Source organism: Python bivittatus, unplaced genomic scaffold, assembly GCF_059951505.1.
Source record: "Python bivittatus isolate LINGU-HERP-01145 unplaced genomic scaffold, Pbiv_v1 ctg000680_np1212, whole genome shotgun sequence".
NCBI classification, from domain to species: domain Eukaryota; kingdom Metazoa; phylum Chordata; class Lepidosauria; order Squamata; family Pythonidae; genus Python; species Python bivittatus.
In genome coordinates this window covers 6,163,770-6,182,414 of record NW_028277095.1, presented here as the reverse complement: position 1 = coordinate 6,182,414, position 18,645 = coordinate 6,163,770, and the positions used below count along the sequence as shown (strand labels likewise).

Below are 18,645 nucleotides of genomic sequence, written 5' to 3'. Positions count from 1 at the left end.
AACCCAGCTTTGTGCTCAACGAAGGTTTTAAGGCTTAGCGTGCATTTTTTAAAAGATGTTAAAAAGAATAACTGAAGCGTCTTCTAAATAAGGACATTTTTTTTCCTTTTGGTTATCCTCATCTCATATAGTACTACAGTAGCAAGTGGGAAAGGAAATTATGAATGATAAACTCCCCTCCAACAATGAAGGGGATATTCTTGGATCAAATATATGGAAATGAACTCACATGTCTAAAACTGTCTTATAACAGGGCCCGTGTTGAGGGCTAGGAGAATAATATAGAAACTGGACCAATTGGTTAAAAAGCCAGTAGTTAACTACCTCAAGCAGTGGAAATGCTCATATTTATTAATATGTTTCATATTGCTTTTTATCTTATTGACTGATTGGCTAATCGGAAAGTGGGGAGCCGATTTTTTTCATCTCAGTATTAGAAGCTGATCCCTTGGTGAACCATACGAGTAATCCGTCCAATAGACAGCCCAAAGAATTCACCAGCTATGCTGAGATTCTGGTTAACTCCTTCTTGGTAATATCCCCATTATTAAAGCCTTAGTAAACTAAGTGTAGTTGGAGGGACACCAACTGGGCAGACTCGTAGGACTTTCCAGCTGCATTCCCTCGGCATACATGACTGTAGTTAACGTAAGAAGGGTTTACTCCATACCCCCATTTCTCGGGTTTGCATGCCACTCTAAACTATGGCGATGGGATCTGGGTTTGCCTGGTGTAGGATAAAGTAGAGGCGGCTAATTCATGGTTTGGTGATCTTGTGAACACAGCCCTCCAGAGTTACTGCTTAGTTTAATTGTCCTTCTCCCTCTGCAAACGTAGATGTGGGTTGGTCACTGCAGGTCTCTTTTCTTCGCAGTGCCCTTTCTGCTGTGGCACCCTACTTTCAGAACAGTCAACCACTGCTTGTCGGGGATGGCTCCTCCTCACCTGTGATTGTGCGTTGACGTTTGCCCCAAAGTTCACCAGCTCCCGCACAACGTCTTCTTGCCCTGCCAAGGCAGCGATGTGTAAAGCGGTATTCCCTTTCTGAAAAAGCCAGGAGGAAGATCACAGTTATAGCCAACCTAGAAAAGAAACCCTTTTTTAAAAGCAAAAAACAGAAACAACGAATCTGACGAAGCCAGTACAGCAACTGGACTTCTATACTGAAAAGCTCATTCTCGCAACTGTTTTCAGCCTAGCCTGGCATGTTGCATGAACTCCGCTCCTGAATATATCTACAATTCTGAGTAATCGTATCCTGGTTTCACTGACATCATGTCCTTCAAAGAGTCTTGGACATTTGGGGGAGAAGCTGCTGGTCAAGATCCTTGGCCAGCTCGGTCACCTCCAGGATTTTCTAGAATGCTGAGAACGTTCAAAGATTAAGGCCTTCTGTCTTCTTCCTAGAGTGACGAATGAATGGATTTTAATTCCCAGGATTCCCCTGCCAGTAGGACCGCTGAGAATTCTGGGAGTTTGTCCTGGGACAAATCCACTGGATCGAAACCTTTCTAATGAATCAGATCAGACACTCGTTGCTTCGCAGGTTCTAGCTCCAGCACCATGTCTTTAGTCCTGCTGCTCTGGAACCCTTACCTTGGTGGTGGTTTCCAACACAATTTCCTTGTGCAACAGCTCAGCCACCATCTTCACGTGCCCCTCCTTGGAGGCCAGATGTAAAGCGTTCAACCCATTCTGGAAAAAGGAGACAGGGCATTAAACGAAGGCGATCAGCTCACTGTGCTACGCAACAGATTCAGCCAGGGTGGGTTAAGGGTGGGAGGTGGAGGAAAAACAATAAAAAACACAGTGGTTGCATTCACACAGCACACTGAACTTGGTTACCGAATTAAACTATTTTCTGAAATCATGCAATACACTAAATCATAAACTAACCAAACAGGCTGGGTTTGTACAAAACACTATGTTGTACTGCAACACACACATACACACACACAAAGCCAAGGTTAAAACTAAGCTTAGCTTACTGTACGCATGCAGCTGCTAAGTCTGGGTAAACCTGTTGTGCAAACACAGCCTGTGTGTGAGACAAGAGAGAGAAAGAGAAAGAGAGAAAGGCTATGTTCACACAACATGCTAAATTTGGGCAATGTTTTAACTTCAGCTCGCTGTTTGGGAGAGTAGCATGTTTGCAAACCCAACCCATTTTATTAGTTTGTTCCATCTATTGGGCAAATCCAGAAAATGGATCACTTCCGTCACCAGATTAAGGGCTCTGAGTGAATACGGGGTGGGAAGGGAGATGGGGAACCGGCTTTAAATGTGCTACTATATTCCTGCAATTTATATGACCGTCAAACCATCACAACTGTTGTGAGAAGCTGCATTTTGAATAGTGGCACCTGCAAAGGGGGGGGGGGTGTCAAAAAGTCTAGACTGTGGCCACATGTGGTGCGACTGACACCCTGGCCCATTTTTACATGCCTCGGGTCATACCATACACACGTGCTATACTTTCATAGAGTTACACAGAGAAGAATCACCATCGCCTCCCCCCGCATGCGCGCCTTGGCTTCCCATCACGCCCTCATCGTACCAAGGAATTTGTCAACCATATACCTGAATTGCTTCTTAATACTTAGGCCAAGCCAACCAATGTCTGGTACTCACTGCTACCTAAATCTGACTCTTCGCATCATGGCCTTCTCAACCGGATGCCTTCTAGATGAGAGGGGATATGTAATTGGAGGGCACCCGGTTGGGGAAGGCAGTCCCCTAGCACAAACCCTCCTTCTTGACAACATCCCCCCCGCCTTCCAAGGTTGGTATTTTCCTTCTGCCTTGCTCTTCCTCCATTTCTGAAGATGGCCAGATTTTTTGGAACCCAGCATGCTGCTTGATTCTAATACCAGAGGCCTCTAATAATGGTTTGTTTTATAACTCTATTCTGTTGAAACTGTATTCTCGTGGACTTGCTTCCTTTAAGCACCATGGTGAGCTGATGTCCTGCTCGTTAGCAGGACAGCTTTGCGAGGGGAATCGCAGCTGGATGCTGGATCCAGACTGGCGAAATTTCTCCGGAAGGAGGAGAAATCGTTGAGATAATCCCTGTGACTCCAGACAGCCGTTACCCATGAGCAGAGTGCGGAAACTGCCATTTTGCAGTCAGCTTATGAGTGGGGTGGCTGGAAGTCATGATTTCATCAAACTCACACTCGCAAAGCAGCTTTTCATGGGCATTAAGCTCGACCGAGCCTCCTTTCTTAATCACTTTTTTGCATTATTAATTTTTTTGTTTGTTTGTTTACTGGAGAGATTAAGGTTTTAGTGTATTCATCGGGTGAGTTTCCTCCTCCTTAGAAGACGATGGTGTAAATTCGATTTTAAAAGTTTTGAAAATCTATGATTTTTCGGACTACGCAGGAAAAGGGTGCTTAGTATATAGATTTTGTAAAGTTAACAATGGATTAAGGGGCCAGAGGGATTTGGAATTATAGCTTTGAATTAATTAGAAGATAATTTCTCATGTGAAAATGGTGGTGTTTTTTTTTAATGGTAAGGAGACTGTTTTGGCTTTTTGTGTGTTAAGGAGACCTTGAGGGTTGGACATTAGAGGGCGCTAGAGGATAGAAAATATGGAGCAGAAATCTATATTGCAAACTTTTGAATATCTATTAAACTTAATAGAATGGATCAATTGCTTGATAAGATGGACAGAGCGTGTTGTAATGAAGTTATAGAACAAGAACAAATTGCAACGGATACCTATGAATTGACTTGGAAGAGGGACTTAAATGTAACACAGATGGATCTGATGGATGACTTATTCCCTAAAGGACACCAAACCAGGAAATTAATTTGGATAATTTTTTCTTACTGGATATACAAAAGAGCTCTGTTAAGGTTTTGAAGGACTTTATTACAAGTGACAAGCAAAAGGATAAACTCTACTTACTGAATATTCAAAAGAAACTTGTTAAAGCTTTTAAAGATTTTTGCCTTGAAACACAGATGACCAGCAAACTATCTCTGGGACTCTCTTTGAAGGGGTTAAAGAATATTTTTAAAAACTCTGGGAAGGAATACAAGGTTGGTTTGTTCGATCAGGGCTAAAAGAGGAAAATAGTTACATCTGGTTGCCCTTATTGGATTTTTGCTGATGAAGAACAATCAATGAAGTATTTGGATTTTGTTTTTTCACTTAAGAGATGAGCTACGGAGAGAGATTTTGTTGTATTTAGAGATGGTGAGAGACTATAAAATTGCCTTTACTTGCTAAGATGAAGGGTGAAGTTATTTTATTTTTTTTCTTTTCCTTTTTTTTTCCTTTTGTATTTTTCTGTTCATATTTTTTGTATTTTGTATTGGCTTTTATTCTTTTCATTTATAATTCTTAATAAGATTATTTGAAAAAAAAGAAGAAACTGTATTCTTGTGGTAGATCTATCGAATTCAGCATTCTACACTCCTTGTGAACAAGAAAGGTTAATGAGATGCCTGCAAGAACAACTCAAGTGGAGCAGCATCTTCTTGTACTTGTTCTCCAGCAACTGGTGCTCCATGACGCACTGCCTCTAACACTGGTCTCAAAACATAACCATCATGACTGCACACCATAGTAGCTTTATCCATGTGATCTTGGGAAGTGCAAGTTGCAAATGAGGAGATTGCTCAACATCAAGAATACCAAGGTGGCCTCCTTGGCAGCAAGACCCTCCCCATGAGTCCCAGTGTGGTACTGTAGTACACATGTTAGACCAGGACTGGAGAGGTTCAAGTCCAACATACGCCTTAGAAGCTCCCTGAGAGGCTTTGGACCAGTTCCTCCCTCACACCCAAGAGCCCATGGTGGTGTAGTGGTGAAAGGGCTGGAGTGGAAGCAGGAGGTGCCAGGTTGTAGTCCCCCTCCACCACTAAGCTCCCTGGGGGGACTCTTAAGCCCAGTCATAGGGCTGTTATAGTTGATGCTGGGAAGGGAAACTAGGAAGTGCCATATATCCTGACTGAGCTGATGGAGAAAGATGATGACCCTGACACTGGGCTTCAGGGAACAGCAGAACACAAGCAGGTCCAAGCTGAGCATATCACATTTTTAGGTAGCTCCCAACTGAGACTGGAATCTGCCAAGTTGATTTCCTACAATGTTTTAGAGGTAGCATTTATCCTAGGTCATTATGGGAAATTTGCACATAAGGCTGAATAATGGGCTGTCACTGTAAACAAGGAATGAAAATCCTGCAGAATATGGCTTCTGAAATTCTTTCTGCACCTTTAATAATAGCGCTGCTCTGGGTCATGTGACTAGGAAGTAGGGGATGAAGAATGGAAGAGTTGGCAAATTTCCAAGCTGCTGCCCAACTGACCCTTCCATAAGAATGCATTGGGTAATGTTTTTCTCCATAGCCCCTGGCCTGATCCAATCCATTTTTAGGCTTCTTTTAACAATCTAGGCAAGAAATTGACATAAACAGATTTCCAAGACAGAGCTTTGATAAGAAGATTTATTGTAGCAAAGCTATGGAGCCATTATGAAAGAATTCCATTAACTTCTAGGTATTAAACACAAGCCTTATTTATAATGAAATCAAGTTTCAGGTTCTTGTACTTCTTTCTCCCACCTGCATAGGGTAACAACTATGAAGCCATTTCTCTTCTGGGTGGGAGGAACCATTTTCGTGTGCCTTCTATTTTTATAAAGGACTACTTTGGTTCTAGGCTGTTTGCTTATGACCACTGAAGACTGGTTTTTATATTTTCAAACTCAATCTTTCTTTCCCCAGCTTTTTCTCCCCCTTGAAATCTGATCCCATTCTGTTAAATTTTCAGAGTTCTCTTGCTGGTGAATAGGCAGATAGACAGTCCCAATCCCCATTACATAATTTGGGTTGGAAAGACTAAAAACCAACAGGTATAGCCAGGTCAAAACCTATTCAGATTTAATTTATTTTACACTGAATAAATTCTCAAATAGTATTACCATGATTTCAGTCATGTCTTAGGCAATTTTCCCTTTTTTCCACATTAAAAATTATAAGTTAATAATCACTTTTGCAGGATTGCAACCAAAGCTTCTGCCTGACTTCTCAATGGAGACATCTTATAGAAAAGAAGCCAGGGTCCAGAAGGGGAAGCAGCAGGTCGTCTGGGAAGTCCATTGTCTGAGGGACTCTTAAGAGGAAGGTTTAGTGAAGGATGGTTGGAAGAGCAAATGGCAGAGAAGATTGAGAAACAGAAGAGCTGAGTAGAAAAAAGCAGTGAGAAGAGGCAGAATTGAGAGTCATGGATAAGAGGTGTCACAGAGGAAAGTGCCCAGATTGGTTAGGTTCACACAACACATTAATCAAGATAGAATGAGGTTGGGTAGTTGGTGGTTCAACATCTTACCGGAAACTAGACGTTACCTGTCATGCCATTATCTTAGCATGAAACGGATAAGTTAAGCCAAAATATGGTTTACTTTTCTGAGCACAAAATGCTCAGTGAACACAACTATGTTTTATTAATCTGGTTTAGTGCTACATTTGTTGTAGAAATCAAGGGACCCATATGCAACAGCCAGCCAATTCTTTGGCGACACACCCCGAGCCTCTATTGATCTCCAAACTCATTTTATTTGCATGACTGTGATTTCTTTTCACTGAAGTTAGTCAGCCCCGTTGTACTCGAGTCTAATGTGCTGTGTGAACCCAACCAATCTGCCACCCTTTACACATACACATGCAGAGATTCCCATTTCCATTTTGTTATGCAGAAAAGTCCTCTGGCAATCCATGTTTTCTTTTTTCCTTTACTGTCGAACATCTAAAGCCGCCCACGACAGATGAAAGATGCCCGACGCTTGTTTCTCTGGCAGTGATGAGGATGGAATCAAGATTGGTGCAGATGGCAATGATGGTCAGATGGTAGGGTGGAGGCCACTGGCCTTGTGGTCTAGGTCTGACCACATGCATCCCACTTTCATTGCATACAGGACACATGAGGTTGGACCTTGACCACAAGTGTGACATGCCCCAGGGTAGAAAAGACAAAGATGCAATCGAACTATGGAGGAACGATGGGAAAAGTTGACCATGCAAAGGCACTGAGGTCTTCACAAAACACGCTTGAGAATTTCCCAGAACTGGTGAGCAGTCAATCCCATGCAGAATTCAATACATGATCTAACATTATGCTCCTAGGCGTACAGTCTTTCTACTGTTTCCATGGTGGTTGATCTCACGCTGCCATCTACACTCGTTAGCTGAGCTTCCAGTTCAGCTGCAAGGCATCTCAAATCACAATCACAACGATTACCCTTTTGAGATGCTAGAGCTCTGGAAAACTTGGGGCCAGGCTGATTTGCTATTGGCAAGACCTCTCCTTCCATCCCACCTCCCAGCTTCTTAATCCCTCTCAGAAGAGATTCAGCCACCATTGCATTTTGCTACTTGCTATTATATCACAGGAATTTTAGATACAGCAGAGGAATGGTGTCTTAGCAGCTCTGCATCTTCCCTGCACCACAACTGCTTTGATTTTTTTTCTCAGAATTCAACAGAAAAATGCACACAACATGAAATGAAGAAATGAATGGACAACACACTACTGAATGGGGGAGAGGGTTACATTCTTCGATTGGTCAGCTGGAAGAAGGACTCATAGTAAGCTTGGTTTTCTTTGCATTTTAGGGCCTGCATCAATGCATCAAACCACAAATTGGCTTCAGGCTGCTTCTGAGGAATTAGAAAGTGAAAAATGTAGTGGAATGCAAGTATTCTAGAGTTATTGCTCTAGACCCCAGATTTTTCCTTGATTCCTCCCTCTTTCTGGCACCATTTTCATCCAACCTTCACTCCAGAAGCTATTTTTTCAGTTCCAGGCCCTGAAGAAGAGTTTGCTAAGTTGCAAATTGGCACTGGGCACAGAATTCTATTTCTTGAAAATGGCATTTTTTTACTACTACATTACTAACTCTTACGATTTAAGAAAGTACATCTAAGACGGGGTGGGGGAAATGTCAAAATAGTTGCAGGGTCAGAATTTGAGGAGCAGCAGTTGGAGTAATGCAGCCTACTTTGACTAATTATGTAGAAGTGTTTCAAAATTCATTGCTTTATCAGGACAAACAGAATGTCACAAAATAGGGAGCAAGCTTTTTTAGTTTACAGATCTCTTCATTAGGGTAGTGTTCTGTTGTTGTTGTTTTGGTCCCTTGAAGACAGCATTGACTCCTGGCAACTGCCTGACAAGTCTCTGCAGTTTTCTTGGCAAGATTTCAGAAGAGGTTTGCCCTGGCCTCCTTCTTCCTAGGGCTGGGAGAGAGGGACTGGCCCAAAGTCACCCAGCTGGCTTTGTGCCTAAGGTGGGACTAGAACTGACCATCTCCTGGTTTCCAGCCTGGTGCCTTCACCGCTACACCAGTGAGGAGAGTGAACAAGGGACACCGCTGAAGCCTTGAACTCTAATCTTAGGCACAATCTTTTCATACTGCAAACAATGTGGAAGGATGAAATTGCTGGGAGTCAGGATGACATATCGGTTCAGGTGTTGGACTAGGTTGGAGAAGATTCAGGTTCAAATCTGTTGCAAAAACCTAGCAGGCAATGTGGGGCAGGCCCCTCTCTCTCAGCCCAACCCACCTCCAAGCAGCAGTGAGCATGGGGAGAGGACAAAGGAGGGTGGAATGACACAAGCAGCATTACAGCATCGCAATGTAAGCCCCACCCCTTTTGTATGTGCACCGTGACATCACACATATGGAGCCAGCAACACGGCGGTGCAGTGGCATGAAAAAGCAGCACCAACCTTCGGTGCTGTTGCTCGCAACGTGGTTGTTGGAGGGTAATAAGGAGAGGGGGTGCTAGTTATGCGGCTTATACTCTTGGAGGAAAATCAAGATATCAAACTAATGAATAAATAACTGAATTGAATTAATCAACTGAAATTGCTCAATTAATTGTTTTCATTACATTCAGTCAATCGGGGAACCAAAATAAGGATTTTGCTACCGTTCAGTTTCCGGAACGGCTTTTGCCAAGGCCTACGCACGTGGGGAAGGGGCAGCACTTCTGGCTGGGCGCGTTGGGAATTCCAGTCCCACCTCCCTCGGTGAGGCTCTCCCCAGCGGGCTCAGCCAACAGGATGGTGTCATTGGCAACAACGATGCCTTAAACGTGGCAGCAGAAACGACAGAGAGGCCAGGCTTGTTAGCCAAAGGAACCCTTTCCCATCAAGGCATAAATGAACTTTCCGGGAAGAGTGCCTAATGCAGCTGGAAGCCTGGGCCAGGAACAGATCAATAGCTGGATACCTCCTGAGCTCTTCCTGGCTCTGGGCAGTGGGGTCCAGAAAGCACCGATGGGGAGTTCCACAAAGAATCTCTTTTCATGCCCATTGATTAAGCATCTTCCATGTTCCGGAACCATGGCGCCCGCCTTATGGAACATCCTCCCCCCCAAAGTGAGGTCATCTCCACCCCTCCTTATTTTCTGGAAGTCCCTCAAGGCCTCGTTAGGTCATCAGGCCTGGGGGATCCCAGGGCACTGATGAGATCTTGAGGTGGCTCCATTAGGGCTGTTAACATCTAATCTCTTGTATGCCTTACGGTTTTTTAAAAACTTTTGATTTTTGATAGGTTTATTGTTTTATACTCTTGCTGTACACCGCCCAGAGTCACTTTTTGTGAGATGGGTGCCCCTATAAATTTGAGATACAAATAAATAAATAATTCTTTTAAAAAGCAAGATCATCCTGGCTGCAACGTGAAAGATATCAATGGTTGGCAACCAGAGCGATGCTGTTTTCGTTCTGGAATGGGAGAATCGCCAGCCACCCCTGAAACCAGGGCTGGGCATCCTTTTACTTTGGGACAATTTTTGGCCTCAGGGGTTATAACCACCGTGCAAGGAATGCCATGGAGTTGTCACAGCCAAACAATTCGATTTGGTTTGGAGGGATGGGAGAAACGGGGGGGGGGGGGATCACAGCGCTAAAAATCGGGGTGTTTGCTGCTGAATCTGGGAGGGCCTTGGGGACCATAAAATAGATGGTTAGGTAATAGGTGCTTCATTCCTAACTCTGAGCCATTAAAGCTGATCCTCTTTATTCTTCCAGCTCCCGGAGAGCAAGAGTTTCCAAGGCTACTGAGGAAAAATGAAAAGGCCGGCCAGCCCTCAAGGTCAACCAGTTTAGGCTCATGAAAAATACCAGGATGTAGATATGCCAAGACTTTCTGACTTTAGGGAGCCAGTTCTAAACTGTAGAGTCTGACAAGGTATGTCCAGACGTAGCAAAATGATGCCCTTGATTGTGTGCTACAAAGAGTGAGAGACCACTTTGATGATGCTGGTGCTGTTGCGTCCCATACCAGTGTTTCTCAACCTTGGCAACTTTTAAGATGTGTGGACTTCAATTTCCAGAATTCCCCAGCCAGCATCTTAAAAGTTGCCAAGGTTGAGAAACTGTTCTAAACTGTAATTTTCCAATGAACTGGGGTCAAAGTAGGTGCTCCTTCAGTGAACAGCATCCCGGGGAGCTTTCAAAGGAGAAATATACCTTCTAGGAGAAGAACGATGTTAGTCTCTGGTACCAAAAAATCAGGAGTCTGATAGCATTTCCAACTAATAAATTTTACCCCAAAGGCAAAAAACACTTTCTGATTTTTTTGCAACAGTTTGCATGTTTCACAAGAAAGATTAATGCGACCCCATGAAATTTCTCCTTCTGCTGTTTGCTGCAAAACTCCCCATGCCCTTTTTTCCCCCTTTCAAAACACACACACATGTTTACATCCTTGTGCAAATCACCTGGAAGCCCCTTTTCCAAAGCAAAATGTCCACAGCAATTATTCCTCCTTCCCAGTCTCTTTTCTCTCCCTTCCAGACCCGCCTTCTGAGTTTTTGGCTTTTTGCCCCTCACACTCTTTGTAGCACACTGTCGAGGACATCATTTTGCTAAGTCTGGACATATCTCGTCAGACCCTACAGTTTAGAGCTGGCTCCCTAAAGTCAGAAAGTCTTGGCATATCTACATCCTGGTATTTTTCATGAGCATAAACTCCCCCACACTCTTCTTTTCTCCCTGTTCTGATCATGACTGCTTTGAATGACTACTAGACAAGGAAATCCATCCAGGAAGCATTGCAAGAACTGTTCCCGCAAGGCCTCCCTTGCTTGCTTGACTCATCTGAAAGCATGGCTCTCCGCTTGTGCTTTCCCTTAATAAATCACATTTTCCCAAGGATGAATGAACAGCACTGCCTTCAGCCCAGGGCTGGATCTGAACTTGCATGCAAGCTGGAGAGAGAGGCTCTTTGGACACCGCTCTGGCTGCAGATAAACAGGCCCAAACCACGCCAAGAGGTTCGTGTTGAGCATCAAATGATTGGGGGGCCAGACCAGCTCCTCTAGGAGAGAAGGCCACAGAATTGAGAGGGTCTGCTTAGAGCAGGGCTGGGCAAGAGGCGGCAAAAACCTGTGTGACACAAGGATTTTCTCCTTTCACGGTGAGTTTTGGCTGAATTTAAATGTAGCGGATTCAGAACCAATAAAAGGATCCACAGTGCTCACCTGTAAAATTGAAAGCTGTCAGAGGCAATGACCAGCAATTTGGATGGATTTCAAGAGGGTGGACAAATTCACGGGAGACAAATACTACTGGTCAGAAGCCTTCAGATGGTTTACTATCCACTGAATGCCAGGCATCGTAACACAGATACCAGCTGCTGTGGCATTCATGGGTATGTGTGTATGTGTATCAAAAAACACAAGATGGCAGTCACAATGTGGTCATGGAAGCTCGAACCCTTTGGTACAAGTGTGTCTTGACTGCCATCTTGACTTTGCTGACTCCCCTTGTGGACAACTACAGTGGGTGATAACACTCCTGACTAGACTTATCAGAAATGCCCCGATGCAAGATGCTGACATGGTGGGCATTTGGCTTGATCCAGCCAAGCTCTCGACACAGGAAGTTCATGTAAAGAAGGTTAGATCCCAGAGCTGGATTCTGATGGCTTCTGGCACGTGATCAGGAACGTCTAAGGGGAAGACAACCAACCCCACTGTAATGGTCTGTGGGAATGACCTTGGGAGACAGGAGGAAGAGCCACAGACTAGACAACGGTCAGATAAGAGGCAGCTGAGGCTGCAGAAGGAATGGGGGCATGGCAAACATCTCAGAAGGGACCCTCCCTGGTATCTTGGAGTATAAAGGTGAGGGGGGAGAGATGTACTTTCAGACTCGCAAGATTCTGTTAATATAACCTTGTAATAAAGTTAGAGCTAGTACTTCTGGATGTGCTTTGTCTCTGGACGACCTTGCAAGGCTGAACACCCACAGAAACACCACCAGATGCGGGCCTTCTGCTAAGTCAGACCCCTAGAAATAAACCAAGGTTTAGTCCAAGGCAGCCAACATTTTTAAGCCCTGCTGCAGTGTTCAGACATCATTCCTTGCCTTTATCTATTCTGCTTCCTCTGGTGCCGCCTGAAGCAGGCCATGTCCAAGATACACAAAAAACCTCTGTGCCTCAGGCTAAGGTGTGATATGGAGAGATGCTGTTTGGATTGTCTATCTGGCCACTGGCCAGTTTTCTCCATAGGAAGAAAGATTTGTGGACTTGGGCTTTCCTCAAATCTTCTTGGCACAATCGTTTCATTGCTTAGATGCAAGTGCTGCCCTCTGGAAGGAAGACAGTCTGGAGCAGCTCACAGTATACACTACAACAACCAGGGATGACCAAGGTCCTCAAGTAAAGGTCAAGGGGAGTGATATAATTTGCCACCTACAGATTGAGAAGCAGATTAATTACATATCAGAGGTGTGAAATGCTTGCTTGTCTCTCTCACATAGCAGCAGTGAATCTCCAAGGCGGTGTTTCTCAACCTCGGCCACTTTAAAATGTGTGGACTTCAACTCCCAGAATTCCCCAGCCAGCCATGTAGGACAGCCAGAAGTCCACACATCTTAAAGTGGCCAAGGTTAGGAAACACTACTCCAAGGATTTGGGGAAGGGAATCTTAAACAGTACTTCCATTCACACAACATTTACTTGGGTCAGTTAAAGACCCAGCACCTGTATTTGTGTAACATCCTAAACTGGGTCAGGATTAGTTTCCACCTGTTTTTTGTTGCTTACTATAATATAGGAACCCAATCCGTTTGGTTAGTTTATGGTTCACTGTTTGGGTGAATCCAGAAAATGGCCTAATTCAGGATCCAGGTTTGTGTTGTGTGAATGCAGCCAGAGAATGGTAATGCATATCATGCATTACATCAGATAAGCAAGAAGGTTCAGGCCAAGCTGCAAGTGGAAGTGAATAATTCCTTGCCCCCTCACACTGCGTTTGCAAAATCCTCAGATTAGGCTGACAAAATTTGGTTTAAAAGTGGCTGAATAAAGCGCAGCTCTGCATCGTTTTAAGTGTTGAGGGAAGATAAGAGCGCCCAAAACAGGCCAAACCAGCCTTGGTCTATTCTGGTGAGAAGAAGCATCTTCAGACAGTCTCCTGAGGTCTACAGAGGGTTGGCAGGTTGAGCTGTGGCTCCCTAAATTTTTACTAGAGAATGCCTGCACATTAGCTGGACCCTCAGCTGTTCCATCTCCCACAGGAAAAGTTATTCCTGTACCTTTGCCTTATTTAGATTCCTGAACTGAGGAAGCATTGCACCTGGTGGTCCAAATAGCCCTTTCTAACTCAGATTGGATTGCCACAGCACACTAGACTAGACCAAAACAGGGTGGTTCATCATGATGGTGGAAGTCAACAATTGTCTTAGCACATTCTATGAATCACCCCCTCACATTAAGCCAATGTATGGTGGGCATGGCATGTCTAGGAATCCAGCAAATATGTTTTATTATTCTAGTTTGGCATTACATATGCTGGATGCAAAAGCCAGCCATCAAATACATCATAATCTGGTTGATGCTTTGGGGAACCGAATATGATATGAACACTGCAAGAGTGTTTTCTTAGTTTTTTAGCTTTCTTAAACCAGGTTTACAGCTGTGCATGATGTGTGAACCCAGATGCAAAACTGCAGCCCAAGTCATCTCCAAGGCACATAGTTGGAGAAGGGTCTCCTTGGTCTACTGTGCTGAGGGTTGAAAACAGACCAAGATGTTGCAAGCCAAGAGACTCTACCACTGTATTACAAATTCTCCCCAAGCCACAGGTGGTCTGGAAAGCCTCTTGTGGAATTAAACCTCAAGGCTGTCCTTGTCCACCAGGCTTGTCTGCTGCAGCTACTTCTCATCTCAAGTTGCCTGTTTTCAGCTGAGAGAGTAGGCTGGGTGAGCCTCCATGGGGTGAACATGGAGGGAATAAAACGCAGCTGCTTTAGCTGGTCATCCACTTCTTGGTGGCTCCAAAGTTTCACATTCTGCATTGGGAAGAGCAAGGTGAGTCACTGTCTGATGGCACAGGCATTCCCCACCTCCAGCCTCACTTATGAGCAGCACCAGCACTGAATACAAATGAAGACTGAAGGACACAGGCTCTGTCCTGCCTTCTTCTCCAAACTGGAGCTCTGTTCTCTCCATTTCTCTGCAGTTCTTTCAGCAACACTTAGGTGAATGATAAAAGTCCCTGTCCCACTGAAGTGGAGATGATGGATCCCAGTTTAAAGGGTTTCAAAGGGGCAAGGCCAATTCATGGAGGCTACCTTCTCAAGAAGGTGACTAGGAAGCTTGAAAGGGTACACCAAAAGGGCAACCCAAACAATTAGGGATTGCAGCTTTTTAGGGAACGTATAAAATCATGTATGGTATGAAAAATGAGGTTAAATAAATGCACTGAAACTTAATGCAGGGAGATTTGGGACCAATTAAAGGAACTACATCTTTGCTCAACATAAACAATGGAATTCAGGGGGGATGGCTATCAATCTGGAAGGAGGACTGGGCAAATTCACAGAAGATAAGTCCATCAACAGCTATAAATCTCGATGGATATTTACTGCCTCCTGAATCACAAGCAGCATATTTTAAATTTTAGCTGCTAGAGAAAAACAGTGGAAGGGAGCAAGCATTCTCCAGTTCAGAATCCTGGACAAAGAGGACATTGGCTTGATCCAGTGGGGGGGAACAGAGAGAAAAGTCGTGTCCAAAACATTTTTTTTTAAAAAAGAGCCAATTTTTAGGCCCGCTCACTCACAATAGTCAGGTTAGGGACAAATTATCACAGAGAAAATCTATGTGGTCGCTAGGACTTGACACCAACTTGATGGCACATAATCAATCACTAACAATAGTCACTTTCTGCCACTGGGAAATGCTACTGTTTATACTGAGGCTAAGCTAAGTAGAATTGGATCTGGTTAGCATTTGAGATGGGAGACTTCCAGGAAATTCCAAGGCACTCTATCTTGGAAAAAGACACTGGCACGCCACTACTGTGTTGTTGCTAAGCAACTTGACGGCATCTTTATCTTTTAATTATCGATGTTCAAACCAAGCCCAGTGAGAGGCTATAACCCATGGACCGCATGGGGCCAGTTTAGACAAGAAGAGGCCCTACGTTATGGAAAGCTGTAGAGGCTCTATTTAGCAGGTGCTAAAAGAGAAAAAAAAGTTGTGTAACAAGTGAACTTGGCCACCAAAATGCATCATCAACTCATGATGAACAGGGAAGGGTCCTCCTTGAGCAGAAGGTGCCAAAACACACAAAAACAAAGCCCATCTTAATGAATGAGGGTCATGTAAGCTAACAGGAGGGTATAATTTTCAGTGTGACGCTCTATGGAAGCAAAAGTTGGACTCTGAAGAAGTAGGATAGGAAGAGTATTGACGCCTCCAACTTTGGTGTTGGAGAAGACCCTGGAGAATACTGTGGACAGCCAAGAAAACAAATCGGTGGCCCATTGAACAAATCAACTCAGAGTTTTCCCTCAAGGCACAAATGACCAGGCTCAAATTATCCTATTTTGAACACATTATGTAAAGACCTATCTTGCTAGAGAAGGCTCTGATGTTGGGAAAGGTGGAAGGAAAGAGAAGAGGATGACCAGCAACAAGGTAGATGAACTCAGTTAAGGTGGTGATGGAAGTATCATTGGAAGACCTGAAAGACCAGGTTGGAGACAGATCATCATGGAGAAAACATTATCTATGCAGTCACTAGGAGTCAAAAACTACTTGATGGCACATAATCAATCATTTATGGAGACTTTCTTATATGAAATTGTAATAAAACCATAACAAATTACAAAAATGAACATTTTGAGAGGCCTCTTTTAGACAGCGAGGCTCTAAGCTATAGTTTGTTTAGATATGCCTACATCTGGCTCTGAGCCCACACTTGCCCCTTGACAATTTTTTGGGACCATATATCCTGAAGTGGACAGATTCAAAACAGAAACAAATGCTGACTTAGGATAATTAAATGTATAAACCTAATTCCTTGCTCTGCATTTAATGCCTTTCTCCTTCCATCATATTAAAATATCATATTAAAAAATAACCAATGGCTGGTAACTTTGGAAAGGAGGCAGTAGCTCCTCTTAGTGTCTAGGCCAGTGTTTCTCAAACACTGGCTGGGGAATTCTGGGAGTTGAAGTCCACACATCTTCCAGTGGCCAAGGTTGAGAAACACTGGTCTAAGCACATACAACTCTCTTTTGCAGACTGTTTTACAGTCCCTTCTAGAACAAGGAAGCAGATAAGGTCCTCTCGAAACCAGTCACATGGGCCCTTCTTTTCACAGGCCTGGAGGTACATCCCTCCAAGTTGGTGCAGCAGATCTAACATCTCTGACTTCTAGCCCTGGTGGCTCCTCACACTAGAAAAGCAGTTTGGATTTTTTAAGGAAATAAAGAAGTTGAATTCTGAACTCAGTCTCATCTTCTTCCATGCAATAGCAACAGATCCAGTGTTCTAATATAGGCTTTGCTGAAGATATCACACCCTCCCTCATTCCTGATTAAATGGTGCAACTTCCATATGGGAACCTTTTGTAGAAAGGAAACTCTCAACTTGCAGGAGACAATGCCCTCTTTGCTGACCTGACACCTAAAAATCCCCCAGACTACAACCCTACAGATGTGCGCTAACTGTACAGAAGCGGCTGGGTTTATTCAGAGCAACATTCTTCTTTATTGTAACTTCACAGGCTTCTGAGAAACAAAATCCCCTCTGGTACCCAATGGAAAAATTAAAATTTATGGGATTAAAATGTCCCATGAGATAAAATACCAGGAAGCAGTAGCTTTTAGAAATGAGAGGGCTGTTCTGTGTTCCTGGCTCCTCTTCAGCATCCTGGCTCAACACATGCTAGGTGAGACCCAAACAATTTTGAGTCGCACGAAGGACCAAATGCAAATCTCCACTAACCGGCCCAGACAAGATCAATGCAAGTGAAGACCTACCTGATTGCAGGTATTAATATCCACACCATTCCTGAGATGGTCTAGAGCTTTGTCCAGGTTCCCCGATCGTGCTGCTCGGAGGAAGCTGGTTGCAGCATCAGCCTTGGAGAGCAAGGGAAAGAAATGGTTAGCTGGTTAAATAAGCAAGGCCTGAATCTTGCTGAGATTTTTAAGCTGAAGCTCAATTAGCCCATGTCAAGCTCCAACTGCAGGTTTACCTAATGTGTGTGTGTTCTAAATAGAATTCCCTTACCTGTAAAAATTGAGCCTGTCAGGGACAAATCAAATCACATCTGTATTATGGTCAAAGACCAGCATATAGGGACAAGATTACAGTTTGGTCCTCCTTTGGAAATTAGTGGACCATCCATGATGTTGACCCTGATAAGGGGCTGTTCTTTTTAGCAGGGTCTTGTGTTCCTCATGATCTGTAACACCACCTAAACAAATCTGGTTCCTTCCTCCAGCACGTTTCTCACAAGATGGTAAGCCATAATGTGATTGGTTGGTTGGTTGGTTTTGGCTTAGCATGCTGGTGGACCTAACTACTGTGGCTAAGTGTCGAGATACAAAATCACAGCCTGGGAGATAATACAGTCCTTTAGCATCCCATCCCTCTTTCAGGTGGAGCTAAACCTCTGGATGTTTCTTCCCTCTCGGGGGCATTGGGGGGGTTAAAATCTGTGTCTTAATACTACTCTTGAACTTCCCTGCCTCACGCCTGGTGTGGACCTCAGGCTGATGGCAGTTGAGTATCTCTCTTTAGCGTGCTTGTTCAATAAACCACAGTTAAACAAACCATTATCTAGACTACCAGTGAACCAAGTCATAGTCTGATAACATTTCGAAGTTTACGTTTAATGTTTCGAACGTTTTTTTTATCATTTCAAAACTGGTTAAACTGCAGCAGATGCTTATAAAAAAGCAAAAACCTGTAACGTCAATTCTGAAAACTCTGAAGTAAATATTGCTACAGGGCCTAGTTTGAATGTTGGCAGCTTCCTCCCACTCTCCTTTCATGCATCTGGCCATGCGCACTTCAACTTCAACCCAGCTTTTGTTAGATTTATATTATGCTTTTTCTTCAGCCTTCCCCTGCCTGGCTCTCAACTCCTGTCTGCATATTCTAATATCTTCCTGAAGTCTGACAATCTTAAAACTTGCAAAGTCATGTTTTGATGATGAAGCTCATCCTAATCAATGTAGGCTGACACGGAACATCAAATGTTCTAGGTTGACACCTCAAGGTCATTATTTACTTATTTTGAGGATAAATAACTGCAGACTCCAGTCTTCCTTCTGCGGTTCCCCAGAGGAACCCCAAAATCACAGAGTTGC

At 43.8% G+C, this 18,645-nt stretch overlaps 1 protein-coding gene across 7 annotated transcripts in view; it reads right to left on the bottom strand.

Moving 5' to 3' along the window:
• ANK1 (ankyrin 1) overlaps positions 1-18,645 on the bottom strand; it is a 105,990-nt gene that overhangs the window by 65,340 nt on the left and 22,005 nt on the right. For all 7 annotated transcript variants that reach the window (XM_025169695.2, XM_088152105.1, XM_088152108.1 and 4 more), the window contains 3 exons: positions 17,308-17,409; positions 1,597-1,695; positions 946-1,044 (listed from right to left, as the gene is read on the bottom strand). In XM_025169695.2, the coding sequence (XP_025025463.1) occupies positions 946-1,044; positions 1,597-1,695; positions 17,308-17,409 (300 nt within the window). The remainder of the gene's footprint in view (positions 1-945; positions 1,045-1,596; positions 1,696-17,307; positions 17,410-18,645) is intronic.